The sequence below is a fragment of the Dendropsophus ebraccatus genome, chromosome 1 (assembly GCF_027789765.1).
Source record: "Dendropsophus ebraccatus isolate aDenEbr1 chromosome 1, aDenEbr1.pat, whole genome shotgun sequence".
In the NCBI taxonomy this organism is placed as follows: domain Eukaryota; kingdom Metazoa; phylum Chordata; class Amphibia; order Anura; family Hylidae; genus Dendropsophus; species Dendropsophus ebraccatus.
This window is the reverse complement of record NC_091454.1, coordinates 119,053,834-119,077,580: the sequence shown is the minus strand read 5'-3', so window position 1 is coordinate 119,077,580 and position 23,747 is coordinate 119,053,834. Positions and strand designations below refer to the sequence as shown.

At 43.3% G+C, this 23,747-nt stretch overlaps 1 protein-coding gene across 3 annotated transcripts in view; it reads right to left on the bottom strand.

Moving 5' to 3' along the window:
• Window positions 1-22,947, bottom strand: part of ATXN7L1 (ataxin 7 like 1) — an 83,371-nt gene extending 60,424 nt beyond the window's left edge. For 2 of the 3 annotated variants that reach the window (XM_069977617.1, XM_069977625.1), the window contains exons 1-2: window positions 22,802-22,947; window positions 22,281-22,349 (exon numbers count right to left, since the gene is read on the bottom strand). In XM_069977617.1, coding sequence (XP_069833718.1) covers window positions 22,281-22,349; window positions 22,802-22,898 — 166 coding nt within the window. In that variant the 5' untranslated portion in view covers window positions 22,899-22,947. Of the gene's footprint in view, window positions 1-22,280; window positions 22,350-22,702; window positions 22,780-22,801 lie in introns of those variants that run through there. The other variant, XM_069977632.1, reaches the window with a different exon arrangement.
• Window positions 22,948-23,747: the final 800 nt, after the last annotated feature.

The window sequence follows — 23,747 nt, the reverse complement described above, 5'->3', positions numbered from 1 at the left end:
TTTTCAGTGCATGATTTTTCTGAAGAAGTTTCTGTGAGCCAGGTGCGTTTGCAGTGCCCCTGTAATGTCTACAGAATAGACCCGCCCCCCCCCAAAAGTCACCCCATTTTGGATGTCTGGAATGGTTATGGGCAATCTGGGGTGGATAGGGGCAATCTGGGGTGGATACGGGCAATCTAGGGTGGTTACCCAGGTAATCTGGGGTGGTTACAAGTAATCCAGGGTGGTTACGGGTAATCCAGGGCACTTAAATTTGGTGACAGGCGTAAAAAAGTGCCGGCACCATTTGGAACAAGCGATCAGTGATATATAGTATATACCGCTGATCACTTGTACTGGGACCACACCGGGTGGTCACCGATCATTGCCCCATTCTCTCCGCCACCTCCGGTGGTGGAGAGAATGAGGCTTTGATCATTTTTAGGAATCCATCACTGTGAACAAAGTCTGTTCACAGAGATGGCGGCGGCCATCTTGGATCAGATGGCCGCCCTGGGAGGGGAGCGTCAGTGACCAGGTCACTAGGGTTAATTCTGGGGACAGGGGGGGGGGGGGGGGGGGACATGTTCTCATCTCCTCTCACTGTGGATTCACGGTGAGAAAAGATGAAAGCGTTCAGCTGCGCTGGCAATGTCTGTTACTGGTGGCCGCCATTATACTGGTAATAACGGCGATCGCCGGTGAGGGGACTGGCCGGGACTGACCCCACACTCTGCCCCAACCCCTCAGCTACCTCCGATAGCTGAGAGGAGGGGGCTGCGGGCATTACCAGCGCCGCTGCACTATTCTGCGCCATCTCCATAAAGAGCTGATGACAGCAGAATAGAGCCTATTAGTGATCGCCGTAAAAATCCGTATCGGCGGTCACTAATAACATAATACATATATTCTCTGGGTCGGCACGGTTACGGCGATACCACAATTGTATAGGTTTTTTTAACTATTATCACTTTGGCGCAATAGAAACTATCTTCCTAGCAAAAACCCACAAAAACTGTCGCCGCAGACAGAGCTTGTTTGGGGCTTATTTTTTGCGGGAAGATCTGTAGTGTCTATTGATACCAAGTTTTATATGTATATGACTTTTTGATCTCTTTTATGACGTATTTTATATAGTGGATTGATAAAATACAGCTATTCTGGTACTGTTTTTTGTTTTTTTTTACAGCGTGTGTCGTGCGATATAATTATTGATATAGTTTTATAGATTGGGTTGTTACGGACGTGGCGATACCAAATATGTATATGATTTGTGTTTTTGATCACTTACGTCACGTTTTATTGGGTATGGGGAATGTAATGCATCTTTATTATTGGGGGGGGGGCTGGGGGGGGGGGGCTGTGTTGTGTTTGGTGCACACTTTTTTTCACTTTTACACTAGTGTACATTACTGTACACTAATGTAAAATACTTTGATCACTGATACAATACATTGCAGTACCTGATGTACTGCAGTGTATTGTATCATACCTCATGCTGACAGGCAATAGCCACGGCCACCCCTGTCAGCATCAGGCATCTCCATGGTGACCCCGGGGACCTTCATTAGGACCCCTGGATCACCATGGAGACATCGGGACCCTGGACGGCGCCGCGGGACATCGCAATCACGTAAGTGGACCTGCGGCGCCGACCGGGATCCACCAGGACCCGTTAGATGCCGCTGTCACGCTTTGACAGCGGCATTTAACGAGTTAAACTGCCGGGAGCGGAGAATCCTCCGCTCCGGGCAGTTACAGGAGGGTGTCAGCGGTCACACTGACCGCTGATCACCCGTCCTGCAGCCGCCGCCGGGCGGTAATTTATTCCGATGCGCCCGCCGTTAAAAGGCGTACGCATTGGAATAAAGCCCATTAGTGGCCGCCCTGAATATGCATGCGGCGGTCACTAAGGGGTTAAAGAAAAGCCTAAGAATGTCATACATACCTAACCATGCTCCCCGACACCTTGCTGTCTTCTGCCTGGTCCAGCAGCTGCCGCAAGTACTGCAGAGCCGGCCTCTGAAGGGACAGGCCGCTCAGCCAATCACTGGCCACGGACAGTGATTGGCTGTGCAGCCTGTCACTTTAGAGGCTGGCTCTACAGTTCCATCGGAGGCTACAGACAGCAGGCAGAAAACAGGGAGGTACCAGGGAGTGGGCAGATGCACCAGGGAGCGTGGTCAAGTATGCACGAATGTAATTTTATTTATTTATTTTTTTGTACACATTAGTTAGCCATCAGCTGGGCATCGTTATTACACATAGTCGTCAGCCAATGATTTTATGCCAGGACCTAGACACACAATCAGCCGTAAGGCCCTTTTAACATAACAAAAGAAGCTTGGATGACGGCCGCACATCTCTCCATGTGATAGGTGATGCGCAGCTGACAGCTGGTTAAAGCAAGGTCTGTGCGGACATCGCTAGCTTTGGTCGCTTGATTATTGAGCAGCGTAATAGGCTAGATCAAGCAGACGGGTGTTTATTTGCAGTGCAGTTCAGGCCGTCTAATACAGCTTTAAAGGGGGGAAGTCTGGGTAAAATAATTTTTAGATAAGATATTGCCCAACAAAAGTTATGAAAAATACTAATATACACATGGTGCATTTTTCCTGCACTTACTATAGCATGGTGTGTTCAGGTCACAAACTGATGACTCCTGCTGCTCCAGTCTGTCCTACACTGAGCAGGAGTTGGCAGTTTATGTGACGTGACATCACCAACTTTACAGAGACCTGAACACGCCATGCTGTAGTAAGTGCAGGGAAAATGCACTATAGCTGAATTTCCCATAATAAGTGTCTATTAGTAATTTTCATCACTTTTGTTGGGCAATAACATATCTTAAAATTATTTTCCCTGGACTTCCCCTATAAGACACTGTAATTGATAAAACTGTTGTGCATTATAAAGCGCAAAATCCTAGCAGGTTCTGTGCACGAGCCCTTTTCCAATTATTAGGAATCCTGCACGGAAGGCTTTGGGCTTCTGCAAGCAGATAGATTAATGGTGGCTGTGTCTCTCCATGCTGAGCCTTGCAGAACAGGCAACTTGAGAGGTACACTTTAACAGGTAAAAAACAGCAAAGAAAAAAAAAAAAAAAAGTCTACTCAAAAGCAGTAGAACTGCACTGGACTGGGTGGCAGACAGTAACACTAGAAAGGTAATTTCACACTAGTGATGGCACCAGAATTTTAAGTTCGATACAAATACCAACTTTTTTTTCAATGCTCAATACCAATTTGATACTTAATAAATTATATTTTTTATAATTGTTTTATAATTGTTTTTAAGCCATAAACCATGTATTAAATCTAACATGTTATCTATATTCTTCAGGTCCATATTAACCAGTTTATGTATTTTCATTTTATTACTTTAAAAAATTGCCTTATTCTGACTCCCAACACTTTCTGAACAATAAGGGAACTATTACACAAAGCAATTTTTCGACGATCAACGATTAATGATAAATGAACTCAAACGACCTTTATGGTGAACGACCTGAAAATGTTCACCCAATTACATGGAACGATGATCGTTACTTATGATCGTTATTGCGTTCGTCCTGTCGTCACTGCGTTCGCCGCTACTGCGAATGACGTCTTATTATATGCAAACGATCAACGTTAAAAATAGGTCCAAATTCTATTAAACGACCAACGATTTCTTGGTGGTCGTTTATTCACTCTCTGCTATTACACTAAACAAATATTGTTCAAATCCAAACAATTTATCGATTTTTTAAACGATAATCGTCCCGTGTTTTCATGATGGACACTGCTTTGCAGGATAGAGGTTCCACACAAGAAGAAATATGTGCCCAGGACAGAAGACATTCTATAATGTTCTATATGCAACACAACAGAGAGCTTTGCTATAAAGAAAATACTAAATATACAGCTATAAGCTACCAAATATGACAAGCTGTTCCCTCTCTCAGGGAGGGTAAACAGGAGCCACAATCCACCTACTTAGCACACTATCTTAATGAGATCCGACAACATTTGTAATGAACAGTTATACTTGCTGTGACAAATATTTAGCAGCTACATAGAAATCAACATTTTCTGGCAAATCACAAAGATGCTACTTTTGCATTGCCACAACATAGAGAAGACCAATCCTACTGTTCCATGGTGGCTCTCTCATAGTCTATATCAGTGTTTTGGACTTAATATACAGAGATGAATGTTGTAAAAGTAGGCGGCATTCAACAAGGATTTTCTAATAGTTTTCCCAAAATACACGGTCAATAGAGAATCTACAAGGCAAAGCCAACTCCCCATAGACAGCTATGCAGACACTAGAGCATTTTTGGATTGGTGACGGTCCTAGCACCAGGCTAAAACTATTGACAGTCACAAAACACTAATTTTGGAAAGGTTCTGTAAGGATAAATGATGGCATAAAAAGAGAATTAAAAAAATAAAGTGCCACAACTACACAAATTTCCAATACAGAACACAATCTTTGAGATTTTGGGTTAATCATCTTTTACAGCAAATACAATGCCATATCACAGAAACAACATGACAGATTTGGGTGCCAGGCATTTGAAGTTTCAGTAAACTAATAAAATCAATGAATACTTCAAAACTGAAGATCTGTAGCTACTTCATAAATGTAACCAGAATCCTGTTTCAACTTCCCGTTTTGTTTTACCTCCATTTGTTTGAGTTTGGATAGGACAAAATAATAAAACCCAGTATACCACTTAAAGCGTTACTGGGGTTTTTTCAAAAAACTTTGCAGAAATCAATAGAACAAGCAATTAAAAAAAACTCTCCAATAGGTTTTATTAGACAAAAAAGCCTCTTTCTGTACTCACAAGGCTGGCCCCTCCATGGAATACGCAAAACAAGAGTCCGTGGAGTCTCGGTTGCGAGTCTCAAAACACGGGATAGCCAGAAATCTCTAGCCTGTTGCCACGGGGTGCCTACATGATTGCGAGAGCACCACATCACCCTGATAAATAGCCCCTTAAGTCCCACTCGGTTGCAAGTATTGGAACACAAATGGGGAAATACCAGGGTGGCCTCTTTTTGTCAATGTCTAACTCAAGGTACGAGTATTGCGATCATGACAAGGGCTTGCCAGGGCAGGCTTTCATCCACAGACAGCCTTTTCGGGGTATTTGCCCCTCGACAGTGTGGAGTAGGATTCTGGCTAGTTGGGGCAATGACAAATCAACCCTCCATGGAATAGTATGGATACCGCAATCCTGTCAGCTCTTTGCTTCTCTGCAACAGATAAGAATTGAGGGGGGTGGAGGCTGGAAAACAGCCTTGTCAGTACAGAATGAAGCTCTTTTGCCTAATAAAAAATATTACAGAGTTTGCAGAAATCAAGCATAATAGAAGCAATTATAACAAAGTAACAAGGAATATCTCATCAGCAACATTGAGCACCAAATGTATTATATGCAGGGAATCCCATGTAAAGATCTCAGAAATGGCACATAGAAACTTGCTGTCCACATCATTACAATGGACTGATAGCATTATGTTGGTTGCATTACATGTCAGCTCTACAGACAATAGAAATAAATATATTCAGCATGAGTTTGAATTTTTTTTTTCGACATCTAATGCTGGTTGACAAACCAATGAAAACTTGTATAGGAGAAAACCACGGCACTCGATGTTGCAAGAATAAGTGAGGGTTTTTATTTAGCAAATAGATACAAGGTATTTACTCCGACCGTACATAAGAAATGCAAGAGATGAGACCAAATAACATATGGTGCGACGTTTCGGTCCGCTATGGACCTTCCTCAGGCAATGGGGTCTCTCATGTGCTGTATGCAGGGAGAAGGATCGGTGGACCCTTCTCCCTGCATACAGCACATGAGAGACCCCATTGCCTGAGGAAGGTCCATAGCGGACCGAAACGTCGCACCATATGTTATTTGGTCTCATCTCTTGCATTTCTTATGTACGGTCGGAGTAAATACCTTGTATCTATTTGCTAAATAAAAACCCTCACTTATTCTTGCAACATCGAGTGCCGTGGTTTTCTCCTATACAAGACTTATGGTTGAAGAACCCAGTTACCACTGAGCACCGGCTTTACAATTTAAAGGACAAGTCCGGCGAAAATTATTTTTTTATATGTTATTACTTATGGAAAGTTATACAATTTTCTAATGTACATTAATTATGGGAAATGCTCATATACTGCTATTTCCCTTAATTTAGTGTATCAGGAAGTGTTAGAATTATCTCTGAAGCAGTGACGTCACGACCAACGGTGTAATTCCTATGGAGTGTCCAGCAGGGGGCGCTCTATATATAGAAGTCAATGAGTACCATTGACTTCTATATATAGTGCGCCCCTGCTGGACACTCCATAGGAATTACAGTGTATGTAATGTAATGTAATGTAATGCACTGTACTGTTGTGACTTTATGAATACATTTATGGAATACTTTGGGGAGCAAGTGTCCTTGCTCCCCAAAGTATCCCATAAATGTATTCAATGAATACATTTGCAGGGCACCGAGCAGGGAGGGAGAGAGGTGCCATCTACCTCCCCCCCCTTGCTCGGTGCTGGGAACATATACAAAGTACTACTCCCCCATTATCTGCAGATAATGGGGGAGTAGTACCTTTTGCTATCCCTATCACCGCCCGCGCCGCCGCCGCCGCTCACACAGGGGCTGCTATTCATGCCCCCCGCCGCTCCCCCTCCTCCTCCTCCCGGCATCAAACTTACGATCGCGCTGCTGTTTCCCCGCCGCCCGCGCCGCTCCTAACTACCCGCCCGCTCCGTTCCTGGCCGCCGCTCTCTGCTCATGCCGGCCGCGTCAGCCCGCCCCCACCCCGGCCGGGGACACCAGGAAGCGCCGTGCTCCCGGCCGGGGTGGGGGCGGGCTGACGCGGCCGGCATGAGCAGAGAGCGGCGGCCAGGAACGGGGCGGGCGAGCGAGCGGGCGGGTAGTTAGGAGCGGCGCGGGCGGCGGGGAATCAGCGGCGCGATGAATAGCAGCCCCTGTGTGAGCGGCGGCGGCGCGGGCGGTGATAGGGATAGCACAGGTACTACTCCCCCATTATCTGCAGATAATGGGGGAGTAGTACTTTGTATATGTTCCCAGCACCGAGCAGGGAGGGGGGAGGTAGATACCACCTCTCTCCATCCCTGCTCGGTGCCGTGCAAATGTATTCATTGAATACATTTATGGGATACTTTGGGGAGCAAGGACACTTGCTCCCCAAAGTATTCCATAAATGTATTCATAAAGTCACAACAGTACAGTGCATTACATTACATTACATACACTGTAATTCCTATGGAGTGTCCAGCAGGGGCGCACTATATATAGAAGTCAATGGTACTCATTGACTTCTATATATAGAGCGCCCCCTGCTGGACACTCCATAGGAATTACACCGTTGGTCGTGACGTCACTGCTTCAGAGATAATTCTAACACTTCCTGATACACTAAATTAAGGGAAATAGCAGTATATGAGCATTTCCCATAATTAATGTACATTAGAAAATTGTATAACTTTCCATAAGTAATAACATATAAAAAAATAATTTTCGCCGGACTTCTCCTTTAAGGCAGAGGTGTGCAGCACTGATCCTATACAACAAACCAATGAAAACTGTGATTTTTTTTTTTTGCAAAATGAATTTATAAGAATCCTTAAAAAAAAAAAAACAACAACAAAAAACAGTTTGTAAACCCTTTTTCTTCTGTTTACATCATTTTATGCCTGTTTTAACACAATTCATTTTTTTTTTACAGATCACATAAACTGCAAGCCACGTTTTGTGCTTCATTCAAAGAACGGAAAACAAATGGAATGTACATAAGTGGACACAAACTGATGCAAATAAATTCCCATTGCAAACAAAGTGGATTTTAACAATATCAGTTTATTTCCAAATTCTTTTATTGCAAAACATATTAGAGAAGCTCAAAATAAGCAGTGAAGTAACAGAATTGTGAACCCTGCCGAAGGGTATGTGCACACGTCTGCAATTTCTGCTCACAATCATGGACAGACTACAGACCCATTCATTACTATGGCTCTATTCATATACCCATAGGTGTTACAGGGCTGTGATATGTGCTGCAAAAGATGCCGACAGGCCCTAGTATGAACAGCAATAATAGCATGGATCACTATTCACCTAAGAAATGCGTTCGTGCAATTGCGAACGGCTATCAAAGCACATATGTAGTCAAAGGTCCATAGCCACAGACAGCAGTACAGATGTGTGAACTGTACTGCTGTATTGCTTCATAACAACCCTACCATTGGAGTGAGAGAGGCCATCAGCTCAACCGTACTTTGATTCATGTTCTATACCATGTACAGGTGCATACAGTGCAGTATTTAGGTGACCTGTACTGCTGTGTCTAAGAAGTAAAATATGTCAACTGCTATAGAAGCTATTTTGGTGCCTATTTACACCCAGAACTCATAAGTCTACTGTGTAAGAGTGTCTTCACACACAACAGATCTGCAGCGGATTTCATTATGCGGATTCGCAGCGGATCCAGTGTCAGTGCATCCCTATGAGAATACATACTCGCAGCGGGATTGACATCCCGCTGCCTGTATGTATGTTAACCCCCCGCCAGCCAGAGCATTCATTACCTGCTCCGCACTCCGGCTTGCTTCGGGGGTTCTCAGCAGGACGTCCCGCTCAGCCAATCAGTGGCTGCGGTGGGACAGCGCACTGATTGGCTGAACGGGACGAGCAGATGACGGGAACCCCCAAAGCAATCCGAAGCGGGGAGGAGGTGATGTATGCTCCGGCCGCCAGGGGGGTTAACTTACATACAGACAGCGGAATGCCAATCCCGCTGCAAGAATGTATTCTCATAGGGATGCACTGTCACTGGATCCGCAGCGGATTTCACTACGAATCCTCAGCGTGAAATCCGCTGCGGATCCGGTGTGTGTGAAGGCATCCTAAGGCCAGATTTGAACACATATGCAGCATTCATAAAAGAATTTTGTTTAACTTTTTTACCTAACTATTTTCGACCGCTTGGTAACATTTATGAGACAAAGTCTTCTGTAAAAGCAGCTTTTTTTTTTACAGTTAGGCTCTATTCACATCATTATTGTAATTTCCATTACAAGAAGAAGGTATGAGGCAATGGGCAATGGTGGCTCGCCTGAATGCTGGACCCCACAGACCTACAGTAAAATGGGGCCTGTCAGGTTCCGCTGAGATGTTGACAGTTTTGATTTGGGGGTGAAAAAAAAGAGAATTTATATTAATAGCATAATAAAGCTTTTTTTCCCTCCATACTTTCTGCCGAAGTCTATTTACACAGTCTATAAACACAACATTTTAAATTCAAACGTATGTTGATATTCATATTCTGTTTTAAATTCATTTTTCACAGATGTACATTTTCAGTATACTAGCTACTATCTGTTTCGGGGCATATACATTTTGATATTTAAAGACATTTAAAGGATTTTTTTCCCACTCTTTTACCAAAAGGAAGAATTCATGATTTTGATGCCCTTGCAAAAAGTAACTGTAGCCATGCTATGTTGTAGATCTGCAGTACAGGACATTAGAAAATTCTTGAATTATTACTCAACTTCCCTATTTCCCCGACACATGACCTATGTTCTGGCCTGAGACATCTTGAATTCTTGTGCTCTAGTCCCATCCCCAAAAACACATTCTGTGTTCTAGTGACTAAGGAAAGAAATTCTGTCAGAAGCATGTGCAACTGAGTAAAAGAGACAACCATCATTACTTCTATACCACACCTGTACAAGTGTAATAAGAAATATAATTAATATTTTAAAAAAAAAAGTTATGAAAGACAAAACCACACCTCCACATAAAAACCAGGAAAGGCTCATTTCACACAGCATCCCACGCATCCATCAGATGTATACATCAAAAATGTTGACATTCACATCTCTACACTAAAGGGGTTTTTATAGCAAAAAAAGACTGGTGGACTACTCTCAGAATGGGCTATCAAGCACCTATGTATATCTTTTGAATGTTAACAACAATGGTTCTTGACACTAACTATACAGCTCCCATATGCAGCTGTATTACAGACATCTGAATATAGTCTTACCTCAGAAAACTATGTATACCACAATAGACCATGGACTTTTGTGGGCCCCTCTGAAAAGACGATCGTATGAGGGAATTACCTATCTGCAGTCAATAAAGGGACAGCTCCCGGAACATAAAGGGGAACAGAAATTTTAACCCTTTGAGGACCAAGCCCAAAATGACCCAGTGGACTGCACCAATTTTCATTTTTTGCGCTTTCCTTTTTGTCCTCCTCCCCATCTAAGAGCTCTAGCACTTTCAATTTTCTATCTACAGGGCCATGTAAGGGCTTGTTTGTTTCAGGAACATGTGTTCTTTGTGTCATTGTTTCTTTGTTTCATTTTACCTTAACATGTATGATGGAACCCAAATATATTATTTATGAAAATATAAATTGGTGAATTTGGGAAAAAAGAATGCAGTATTGTAACTTTTTGGGGTTCCTGTGTCTACGTAATGCACTATACGGTAAAAGTGACATGATACCATTATTCTATAGGTCAGTCCGAACACAACCATAGGCAACCATTTTTTTTTATTTTATTAAACCCTTTTTTTTTTTTGCAATTTATTGTTAATTAAATGGCCCTGTTGTGACATGATCTCTAGTTTTTATTAATACCATATTTGTGTAGATCGGACGTTTTCATCACTTTTAATTTGTGTGTGTGTGTGTATATAAAATATATTACACTCACCGGCCACTTTATTAGGTACACCATGCTAGTAACGGGTTGGACCCCCTTTTGCATTCAGAACTGCCTCAATTCTTCATGGCATAGATACAACAAGGTGCTGGAAGCATTCCTCAGAGATTTTGGTCCATATTGACATGATGGCATCACACAGTTGCCGCAGATTTGTCGGCTGCACATCCATGATGCGAATCTCCCGTTCCACCACATCCCAAAGATGCTCTATTGGATTGAGATCTGGTGACTGTGGAGGCCATTTGAGTACAGTGAACTCATTGTCATGTTCAAGAAACCAGTCTGAGATTATTCTAGCTTTATGACATGGCGCATTATCCTGCTGAAAGTAGCCATCAGATGTTGGGTACATTGTGGTTATAAAGGGATGGACATGGTCAGCAACAATACTCAGGTAGGCTGTGGCGTTGCAACGATGCTCAATTGGTACCAAGGGGCCCAAAGAGTGCCAAGAAAATATTCCCCACACCATGACACCACCACCACCGGCCTGAACCGTTGATACAAAGCAGGATGGATCCATGCTTTCATGTTGTTGACGCCAAATTCTGACCCTACCATCCGAATGTCGCAGCAGAAATCGAGACTCATCAGACCAGGCAACGTTTTTCCAATCTTCTACTGTCCAATTTCGATAAGCTTGTGCAAATTGTAGCCTCAGTTTCCTGTTCTTAGCTGAAAGGAGTGGCACCCGGTGTGGTCTTCTGCTGCTGTAGCCCATCTGCCTCAAAGTTGGACGTACTGTGCGTTCAGAGATGCTCTTCTGCCTACCTTGGTTGTAACGGTTGGCTATTTGAGTCACTGTTGCCTTTCTATCAGCTCGAACCAGTCTGCCCATTCTCCTCTGACCTCTGGCATCAACAAGGCATTTCCGCCCACAGAACTGCCGCTCACTGGATGTTTTTTCTTTTTCGGACCATTCTCTGTAAACCCTAGAGATGGTTGTGTGTGAAAATCCCAGAAGATCAGCAGTTTCTGAAATACTCAGACCAGCCCTTCTGGCACCAACAACCATGCCACGTTCAAAGGCACTCAAATCACCTTTCTTCCCATACTGATGCTCGGTTTGAACTGCAGGAGATTGTCTTGACCATGTCTACATGCCTAAATGCACTGAGTTGCCGCCATGTGATTGGCTGATTAGAAATTAAGTGGTAACGTGCAGTTGGACAGGTGTACCTAATAAAGTGGCCGGTGAGTGTGTGTATATATATATATATATATATATATATATATATATATATATATAATGTACACAAAAAAAAAATCTGTGATTCTGGAACTTTTTTCCCTCTTTTCGGTGAACGGCGTAAATGAAAGGGATGGCGATTGTTACATTTTAATAGATCAGACAATTACACACGCATACACAATTACACATGCATACATTGATCATTGCTATGCCATAGGCATAGCATTGATCAGTGTAATAGGCGCCCTGCTCATTGAGCCTGCCTGTGGCAGACTCAATGAGCAGAGCGCCAATTGGACCGCACAGAGGAAGGTTAGACCTTTGGCGGTCCAACACTGCGGGGGTCACGATCGGTAAGTGACAGGAGCTGCTCCTGTCACTTACACTTAAAGGGGTAGTGCGGCGCTCAGCAATTATTCACAGAATAACACACATTACAAAGTTATACAACTTTGTAATGTATGTTATGTCTGTGAATAGCCCCCTTCCCGTGTCCCCGCACGTGTACCCGAAAGTGTGGTGCACTATACATACCTGATCCGTGTCGACCGACCCCGTCCGCCATCTTCTTCAAAGAAGTCATCTTCGGGAGGCCGGCCGACCCGCTCCTGCCGGCCCCCCTCTGCCGCGTCATAACTGTGCTCAGCCGCAATTGGCTGAGCATAGTTATGCTCAGCCAGTCGCAGCTGAGCAGCTGATGACGCTGCAGAGAGGGGCCGACATGCAGGACGGCTGAAGCGAGTCGGCCGGCCTCCCGAAGATTGCATCGACAGAAGACGGGGGTCGACACGCGTCAGGTATGTATATCGCACCACACTTTTGGGTACACAGGAAGGGGGCGATTCACAGACACAACATTAATTACAAAGTTGTATAACTTTGTAATGCGTGTTATTCTGTGAATAATTGCTGAGCACCGCACTACCCCTTTAAAAAGACTCTGTACCCACAATCTGACCCTCCCAAACCACTTGTACATTCGGATAGCTGCTTTTAATCAAAGATCTGTCCTGGGGTCTGTTCGGCAAGTAATGCAGTTATTGTCATAAAAATCAACTTTTAAACTTGCAGCCCTGTGTCAAATTGGCGTGGCCTAGAGAGTCTATGCCCTAGGCTTGCACCGCCTCTCAGTCCCTCCTCATTATTAGGAATGGCCCTAAAACAATTTCTCCTATTCATCACCTGTGTGAACACTGCACATGAGCTGGATCGTTAAGGCACCTGTGCAGTGTTCAGGTGATGAATAGAAAAAATCCTGTTCAGGGCTTTCCTAGTGATGAGGAAGGTGGGGAGGAGGTATGGAGGGGCATACACACTCTAGGCCACGCCAATTTGACACAGATACAAGCGGTTTGGGGGGTCAGATTGTGGGAACAGAGTCACTTTCAATGCGTTTAAGGGATTAATGACAGGTTGCAGCACGATTGCTGCAGCCTGTCATTAACGGTGAGGGCCCGGCTACTCATTGCAGCCGACCCCCACCTGCTATGAAGCAAGCTTTGCTCCAGACAGCGCTTCATAACCCAGGATGTACCTGTACGCCCAGGGTCATCTGGTGACAGGCAGGCAGGGCGTACAGGTATACCCTAGGTCCTCTAGGGGTTAATACAACAGGGTGCAGTAACATTGCCATTGGTGGCCTATCATAAAAAAATGACAATGGCAATTTGCCCATTAAGTTATAGGGGAAAGTTTGTGCCACAGATTACGTCCCCAGAACAGATGAGTTACAAATACAGATGTGTGCACGTGGCCATAGAAATGAATGGGTGCAATAAGGTCTGCAATTTCGAATCTGTAATTGCAGACGGTATTATACTGATGTGCATCAGTGTTTACCTATAACATCAAGCAGTCTGAAACCACCAGAAAAGTTCCACTTAAATATTTTACTTGAAAGGAGAAGTTCAGCGTTTTCAAAAACGAGGCAATCGGCAGGGGGGAATTTGATTACAACTAGGAACTTACCTCTCCCCTATGCCCACAGTGAGCAGCAGTGACCGGCCTTAGGACCACCGCTGGGCTCCAGGATCTCTGGCGCTGACGCGTCAAGACCAGGCTGACAGACTGGCAGCTCAGCCAGTCAGTGACTGGAGAGGGATGCAGCTCCAGTCCTCTCCCCCGAGTCATCACCATTTGGGGGAAAATGCCTTGCTCACCATGGGCACAGGGAGAGCCAAGTTCTTACTTTTAATTAATATCCCCCTGCTGCATTTAAGACAAGTTAAAGGGGTAGTCCAGCCCTAATGTAAAATGAGAAGATCAGGCAAACAGGATCTGCTGGGGAGCAGTAAGGAACCAGGGCAAGGCACGTATGAGTTGTTTTTTTATTTAATATATAACACTAGAACCAGAATACCCCATAGGCTCATCCACTTTTAAGTTCAGCTGTTTCTGGAGAAGGACAAAGCAGATTGTTTATATCTAATCCAGGACAATCCATTAAAGGAGAAGTCTGGTGAAAATTTTTATTAAAGTATTGTATTGCCCCCCCCCCCAAAAAAAAAAGTTATACAAATCACCAATTTCCCCCTTTTACAGGAAATGCTTATAAAGGGTTTTTTTCCCTGCACTTGCTACTGCATCAAGGCTTCACTTCCTGGATAAAATGGTGATGTCACAACCCGACTCCCAGAGCTGTGCGGGCTGTGGCTGCTGGAGAGGATGATGGCAGAGGGATGATCAGTGTCCCCCCAGTGCCCTGTGTCCCTCAGTGTCCCCTTGCCATCATCCTCTTCAGCAGCCACAGCCCGCACGGCTCTGGGAGTCGGGTTGGGACATCACTATTTTATCCAGGAAGTGAAGGCTTCATGCAGTAATAAGTGCAGGGAAAAAGCACTTTATGTACATTTCCTGTAATATGTGTATATTGGGGATTTCTATAACTTTTGGGGGGCAGTACAATACTTTAATAAAAAATTTTGCCGCACCTCTCCTTTAACATCATGGTCACCACAGCAAATATTTGTCTACATACAAATGCTGATGCTACCTGCACCATCGTTAACCTGCAGAGGTCTGTGCAGACAGAACATAACAGTACAGATCAAATATTGTATTTCTCATGGTAGTAAGAAAGAATCTATGAAAACAGAAACTTACAAGACAATAGGGGGCACATCTTCTACAAAATGTGACTATATGACTACTATAAAGAAATACAGACACAAAAGCAAAAGATTATAAAACCAATAAACAGAGACCCTTCTAAGACTGGCAACAAATTTACAACACCACCAAGTAGTCAGTGAAAAAAGGAAAGATATATAAAGCTGAAAAGGTCTGGAAACATAAAAGTTTCCTCAGAAGAGGCAATGTATTTTAGGCCTGGGAAAAAACAGCAAAGTCTAATAGGAGAACTTCACATAAAAATGTATCTCTAAAGCTCATTCCTACCACATGGTCTGAATAAGAGTGTTGGGCTCATCACAACATGTAAGGTTACATAAACTGGCCTTAATTTATATAGTAAGATGGACTAATATACATAGTTTTTCATTTACTGATGATTTTAGTATCTCTGCTGTCAGCGTAAAAGCTGAAAATCAGTACAGGCCTAAGGTAGCCATACACAGGGGTTCTGACCTGCTGACCTCACTAGTACTGGTATGGGGGTGTCCCATCCTTCCCCTAACTGCAGATGTTATGGTATAGAGCTATAAGGCTGTTAAATTATATCATGCCACGGCCTAACGTCTTTAGGAAAGATAAGCACCCACCAGAGCATTGTCTGACAGCTATGTAAAGTGTAAGGCCGGCCTAATTTGGACCGGTCAGAAACTAAACAGAGGTAAAAATGCATCTAATCAAGTGCTCCACCTTAAGGGCCTATTACACAAAGCCATTATAGGCTGTATTTGGCCGATTATTGGCCACTACGGCCGATAATCGCTTCAGGTAAAAATGTTCATGTAATTATTTGTGTAAATTTGCTTTTTGTAATAATTTAAGATGAAAGACAAACAACCTTGGTAGCAACGATCTGCTACCATCACTCCGTGTAATAGGGGCTTTACTCCCGGGGCAGCAACTAAAGAAAAAAAAAGAAAAAGAAAAAAAAAGGAGGAGTTCATCAACAGAGAACTGTCTAAATCTGATACAATTGTATCAAACTTACATCTGTGTGATCATTACAGTACTTCTGCATTGGTTTCCAGACTAGATACAAGCACTGTTCTCCTTGAGTTCAGTGATAACTGTGGTTTGTCAGACTAGATACAAGCAAGATGCTCCTGGCACAGACTAAAGAATTTTAAAATTCTACATCACTATTTTCAATATTTGTTTTATTAAGGACAGGGTGAACTGCCCCAAATAGAATGAAACAGGAGTTTAAAAAGTGTACCTGTCATTTTAGGGTCATTTTTCAGAAAAAAATAAATAATCAATTGTACAAGCGATTTTAAGAAAATCCTTAAATAAAGTTTGTGATTTGCACTCTATCATTATAAATATAGATATAATATGGATCTGTACTTATTGAACATTTTAGTTGTGGACTTTTTATTTGTAGTAATTTTTCATTGTTCAATAATGCACACACTATTTTATAATTATTGTATTTAACAAGTTCATATGAAATTCATGTAATTGTGACGCACTTGATCTGTGGTTTAATTCTTGTTTATATAGGCAACACATTTATTGCACCTTACTAGAGCCATATATATATATATATATATATATATATATATATATATATATATATATATAGCGCCTAGTACATCATTATCTTGATATTTATTTTTGATGCTAGTGCTTTAATTTTAACTTTCAATCTGCGCATGCACCTGGTTAGGCAGCGAGCGTCCTTCCACCTTTCGCAATATGATCGGGTATGCATGCCCTAGAGTTTTAATTACGGGTATGTGCGTTCCAACTTGCAGCCGTAGCCACGGGACGATTATTGTTCGGACAATCATTAAATCGTTCGGAATGAAGCGATAATCATTCGGTTGAATAGCAATTATTGATTAAACGACGAACAAATTTTTTATAATTTATATGTATATCTAGCCATGTCCCCAGTGGGGATAAAAAAAAAAAAGTATACACAAATTTCAATACCCTCCAAGTAGGTTTCTTCTTTTGTTTTGTTTTTTCTTTTGGCACAAAGGAAACCCTTTACAAGAACAAATAACATTGCTCCAATCGTATTCCAGTTGGTACAGGCAAACGCTCATTTAGCAAAAAGCTATTTCTCCTGAATCCACTATAAACATGCATATTTATTTCAGAGGAGAAAGAAATAAACCACCTGGGGGCATGCATACGTTCTGGGAGATGTGCTACAGACGTAAATCACAGAACTCCCAGCATCGTGATTCATTATGATGCCAGGTGCTCCGAATGCAGCGCTACAAAAACATGGCCACTTTCTTCCAGAAACAACATGACTCTCGTGTCTAGTTCAGGTGTGGTTTGCAATTAAGCTCCATTCACTTCAATAGAACCAAGTTGCAAAACCTCACCCAAACTGGAGACAAGAGTGGGGCTGTCTCTGTAGGAGACAGCCCCACATAAAAAAATATATATCATCTGTCATGGATATGTGGGATCATCAGCCTATGAACAGATTCAGGCAACTTTTCAAGGGTATAATCAGATTAGTTCTTCAAGCAAAACAAAACACACCAGATTAAGAAGATGACATAAAATGAACAAAATTTTCCAATTTTCCAATTAATACAGTTTGCCACTTCAACACAAGCTCTGGTGGGCTATATTATACAAGCGAAGGTACCTTCTGATTTTACCATGTTCAACAGCAACAAAAGCTGGCTTAAAAGGCTAACAAACAGTTTTGCAGAACAATGAAGGCACATACTGTATTACCCCCTAGTATTAGAAGGTTCCCCAAAGCGCCTCTTAACATGATACAACCTCTAAAAGAAACATTTCAATGTCCCTACTAGTAACTAATTTGTACATTGTAGCAAACAATGCATAGTAGCCACATACAGCAAGTACTACTATTTCCTACACGAGAAGGAGCTCTTAGGTGCCCATAAGCTTTGTCAGTCACTTTCTGCCAAGAAGGCACACTAGAACCATATATTGTATTCTAAATGAAGAGGTTATGTACACAACGGACTAAATACTGGACATCTAGGCATTTCTCTATAGTTTATAGCACATGGGATTTGCACTCATTGCCACGTATTACACAGCTGCAATGACGGTGCTTGAGTATTCATAACTTCAGTTTGCAATATACCCATTTTTGTTAACAGTAAATGAATAGTACCAAAGCCTATAAAACAATGTGCAAAGATGAGCAAGATTCACAAGGTTCAATGCAGAAGTAACTGAAATAAACAAAATTCTTAAATGGATAACTAGAAAAAAACACTGCGTTTTTTTAATAAAAAGAGCGCCAAGCTTGTCCTTAGTTTGTGTATGGTACTGCAACACAGCGCTATTCAAGCAGTGAATAAAGCAGAGTTATATTACCACACACAGCCATAGGACAGGTGTGACATTTTTATGGAAGAAAGCAGATATTCCATTCTGGTCCTGGATAACCCCTTCAACTATCACCATCCAGGACAGCCTTATAGGCAGTATCTGTAGCTGCTAGATAAAGTCAGATAGAAATAATAATCCAGGCACCATTACATTTAACAGGGCCAATTCCATAAAAAACTCTGTATTAATGTCCTGCTGAAAAACTTGCAATTAACTAAGTGGAAGATTATATTGCTTTACCAAACATAGCTACTCTGTTATACAATCAAAGAAATTCCTTCTCTGTAATACAAATAGCTTCATTGTAGCAAAATTCTGCCATTACGCTTCAGAGTTCATATACTAGGTTTTGTGGCACTTTCAGCAATTTTCACATGTGGAACAGTAGAGCGAAAAATGCCAAAGCTCAAACTACAGTTTCTAAGGGTCCATTTACACAGACAGATTATCTGCCAAAGATTTGAAGCCAAAGCCAGGAATGGATTTGAAAAGAGGAGAAATTTCAGGCCTTCCTGTATGATCTGATCTCTGTTTATAGTCTGTTTCTAGCTGACAATCTTTCTGTGTAAATGGACCCTAACTGACCCCAATTATTAACACAAAGATGTTATTATTGGTGGTGCTACACATGACGATGGGTCAACCTACTGCATTATCTTAAATGACAACTCTGGCGGGACCCCAAAAAAACACAAAAACACAGACACCATACTCACCATCTCTCCAGTGACGATCGCCACTCGATTCGCCCGCCGTCCGCCTCACCGTCACCTGCGTCTACCATCCAGCGATGTCTCTCACTTCCGGGTCCATGGGAGAGAAAAGGCTGCCAGTGCACTTGCTTGAGCAAGCTGGCAGCCATGTGAGGCGCTCCAGCCAATGAAAAGGCTGCTGGTGCGCATGTGCACCAGCAGCCTTTTCTCTCCCATTCACTCTCTATGAAGATGCCGAGGAGGAAGAAGAGCTGGACCGCCCCCCGGCTCTGACATCGTCGTCACCGGGGGGGGGGGGGGGGGGGGGATGATGTAATGTGTGTTAAATAAGCCAAAAAAATTTTTCGTGGGAGTTGTTCTTTAATGAAGAGAGAGTGACAATGCATGAATTAATCTATCCTATATAGTTATTTACAAACAATACTGCAGCCGCCAGGGCTGGAAAATAAACTAACTCATACTCACCTCACCCGGTCCAGTGCTGGCGCTCCAGGTCACCCCTGATCCTTCTGATTAGGGATGGTCTGAACCTGCCGAGATTCGGGTTCGTACAAACCCGGACTCTCTGCAATGATTCCCGCTGTCTTAAACCTCCGTGGAGAGGGTGGATAAAGCGGGAAGACCGCCTGGAAAACTGGGATACAGCCTATGGCTGTGGCTGTATCCCGGTTTTCCAGGTGGTCCTCCCGCTTTATCCACCCTCTGCACGGAGGTTTAAGACAGCGGGAATCATTGCAGAGAGTCCGGGTTTGTGCGAACCCGAATCTCGGCAGGTTCAGACCATCCCTACTTCTGATTACTCACCCTGATGACATGCTTCCCTGCTCTGGCTGCAGTGGATTCAGAACACCATGATTAACAGCAGCAGTTGCAGGGGAACATTGTCAGGAGAGCTGGGACAGCACCTCATCAGTGTATTTAAACAGTTGCCCAAGGCAGAACAGAGCATCAGCGTTGGGACAGGCAAAAGAATGAGTAGTTGGTTATTTTACAAGCTCTGGTATGATTTTAAATAAAATCCAAATTTCCCTTTAAAAAGGAAACTGAGTAAATAATAACCAAGCTGAACGTTTCATGTTCTCTGCTGTAGAAGCCTTCTTTACATAACTGTGGAATATGATCCATATATTATTGGCAACTGAAGACAGTATCACACCCAATCAAGTCTATAAGCCAGGGATGGGGAACCTTCGGCCCTCTTATCTGTTGCAAAACTACAATTCCCATCATGCCTGGACAGCCAAAGCTTTAGCTTTGGTTGTCCAGGCATAATGGGAATTGTAGTTTTGGAACAGCTGGAGGGCAAAAGGTTCCCCATCTCTGCTATAAGTCAATGAAGCTCAGACCACACAGACTATAGATTCCTTCAGTGCATGGTCTGTGGTTACAGGTGGTCCATGCAGTGTCTTCCGTGAGCCACCTGCAATCACAGACTGTGCACTACAAAGCCACATACACCCATGTAAAAGGATGCCTTAGCTTTCCACTAGAACAAAGTAAAAAATCTCATATAAGCCAGACAAGATTCCTCTAAAAGGATGAGGCATCAATCTGTGGACAGCTGCGTTTGGAGCCCCCTGTCAGGGTACTGGTTAGCTGGATTAATAAACCTTCAGAAAAACCTGGTTGTAACATCATACATGTTACTTCAGCATTCACCCATTATCATCATCCATTTTACATAAATGGTGTCTCTAGAGCATGGGTCTCCAAACTGCGGCCCTCCAGCTGTTGCAAAACTACATTTCCCATCGTGCCTGGAGAGCCAAATCCAAAACTTTAGCTGGCCAGGCATTATGGGAGTTGTAGTGTCGCAACAGCTGGAGGGCCGCAGTTTGGAGACCCATGCTCTGGAGTCTAGTAGTACAATTTTACTGATAACTAGGAGCCAGCTTAAAATACGTACGGGGCCCCGCTACACAAACGTGTCAGAATACGTCTGTAATATGAAAATTCCAATGTCAAATAAAATGACATCTGAATTGTATCCATGTTTCTGTACAGTAAGGACTAATGGGCATCTTCTAAACAGGAGGATGAATTAGACTTAAAATGATGCAAAACAAACGAACAGAATATGGATTAAACATGGATTCGTCCATATTTTAATCCCTCTCTCTTCAGACTTATATGCAATATGCATTTTCATCTGCCAAACGTGTCCACGACAAAATTAGATGTAATACGGACATTAAATAAACTAGTCTGAAACCAACGTACAACTACAACTGGAGTGCCGCTCAGCTGTTCCGGATCTTAGCTCTGCTTCACATTTATGTACAACAGCGAGGACACAATTGCGCCTGGCCAATGTTGTTTCTTTATCACTAGGAAATTTTGCAATGAAACACAGAAGTAATATAGGTAACAACGGCCACTGACAGGACAGCAAGTAGAGTATTGACAACAAGACCAAAATAGATTTACTAACGGTGGATACACGGCCTTTACCATGTCATTTCAAGACAGCATAACAATGGATAAAACGGGAAACTATAAGCTGCAACAAGGTTAAAAGGATTATGTTTATGATGTGAGATATAGGGTTAATTAAAAAAAACAAAACTGATCTAAAGTAACTAAATACATTGAGTACACACACAAATACAATACAGGTGGTAAATGAGTTACTGTAGATCTTAGTCAATTACACCTTTCTAGCAGTCAGTCTGATTTTGGTTTTTGTAGCCTAGTAATAAAAGCAAATACAACACAAAAACCTAGGCCCAGTCCATCCGCCATGCCCCATACCATTATGGCCTGGAGAGCTCATCTTGTAGGCCTTAAAGGACTTAGATTTGAGACAGACACATAGACCAAACTGGCAGACAACACGACTACTTTAGTGGCCTGTAGACAAGACTTGCGGACAGCCTTAAAGCAGTAGTAAGGTGGCCTGGCTCCATGGTGTGTGTCGTACCCTGCTGGGGTTGGGTTAGCCTAGTGTTAGGTGGCTGTACATAGAGGCTTCCTATGAGCCACCTCCATACATCGGCCTGTAAGAAGAAGTATGTAGAAACGCTACATCCCTCCATTCCCTGGCATCCACATTTATACATATGAACACATCACCCAATAGAACCCACATGCCCCTGCCATAACCCACGCTCATTGGCCAACATGGCACCCCAACGGAGTATAGCGGTCCAGCACTTACCTTCTTTATTAAGCCTCATAACCTCCCTGCTTTTTCCACCGTCTTTTCCAGTCTCTTCTAAATCTACATCTGTGGGCAAAAGAAAAGCCAAAGTCAGGCTATGCATGGGAGCCAAGGTATATAGCAGTGTATAGGAAGCCTGCGCCTGGCCTCTCCATGGGCACCAGCACTCTGCCAGCCTGGGGGGCACCATAGCTGCTACCTAGAGCCAGCATAGCCAGCAGGCGTGTGGAGAGAGGAGCACAGACAGCACTAAAGGATGGGCCTCTCTCCCATAGACACACACAGTCCATGCACACACACACTCAGGCTGCCTGTGGGGCTCTCCCTCTGCCTACATGGCTTCTGCTGGCCCTGGGGCTTGTCTGTGTGACCAGGACTACAGGGAGTAGCGCGGGGGACACCAGGGACCGGTCTCTCACTTTTATTTTCTATATATCCATCTAGATGCCTATAGAAAGCCCGGCTGTGCGGGGCTGACTGATCGGTTACACAGCAATGGGATGGGGCCGTGCTCTTACTGTCGGAGCAGTGTATTTTAGCGGCGTCGATCCAGGTGGACCACGGTTTGCCCAGAAAAGCCTCCGGACTGGGCACTTTGCGATCCAGTGTCGCCATTGCTCTTCCTTCTTGTTGCTTTTCCTTTCCTTCGGAAGCGGAGCGACACGGGATTCGAGGCTCCGTGACGTCATCTTCGGAACGTTCCGACATTGAGCTGACTGAAGGGGAGGGGGAAGCCGAGCGACTGTGTCTCTGATCCTCCATGCTTATGTTTGGCAGCTTCTGGCTGCAGTGCCGCCAGTGACCAGAGAGGGAGCCCCGCGGCTGTTTCCCATTCACGGTCTATATAACGTGCTCCTCCTGTGAGGTGAGCGAGGCAAAAGATTCCCTGCTGCAAATAAACCGCATGTTTATTGAACATTCCGGGTGACAAAACGCTAGCACGACGTGTGCACAAAGCCCAAGCAATGTATTTAAAGCTTGAAGAAAAAGCTTTTTACTTAATTTTAGAGTGTCACATTTTACATTTTTTTTAATCATATCCTTCTCGCCTGCTGCATAGTTGTCACCATACAAGGTTCCTTTATAGATTTAGGACTATTCCAACTTCTTCAGGAAAATCCACATGGTTGTACACTATAAAAACCATCTGCCGCTGATTTCAGTGGGAGAACTGGTAAAGTGCAGAAAAAGAAGCGTCATGTCATGTTTTCTGTGCAGTCCCACTATAAGGCGATGTTCACAAACAGTATTTTTGCTCAGTATTTTGGTCAGTGTCTTTCAACCAAAACCAGGAGGGGATAGAAAACACAGAAAGGCTCTGTTCACACACTGTCGAAATTGAGTGGATGGCCGCTATTTAATGGCAAATATTGCTGTTATTGTAAGACAACCACTGTTATTTTGAAATAATGGACATTATTTCCTATTAAATGACGGCCATCCACACAATTTCAACATTGTGTT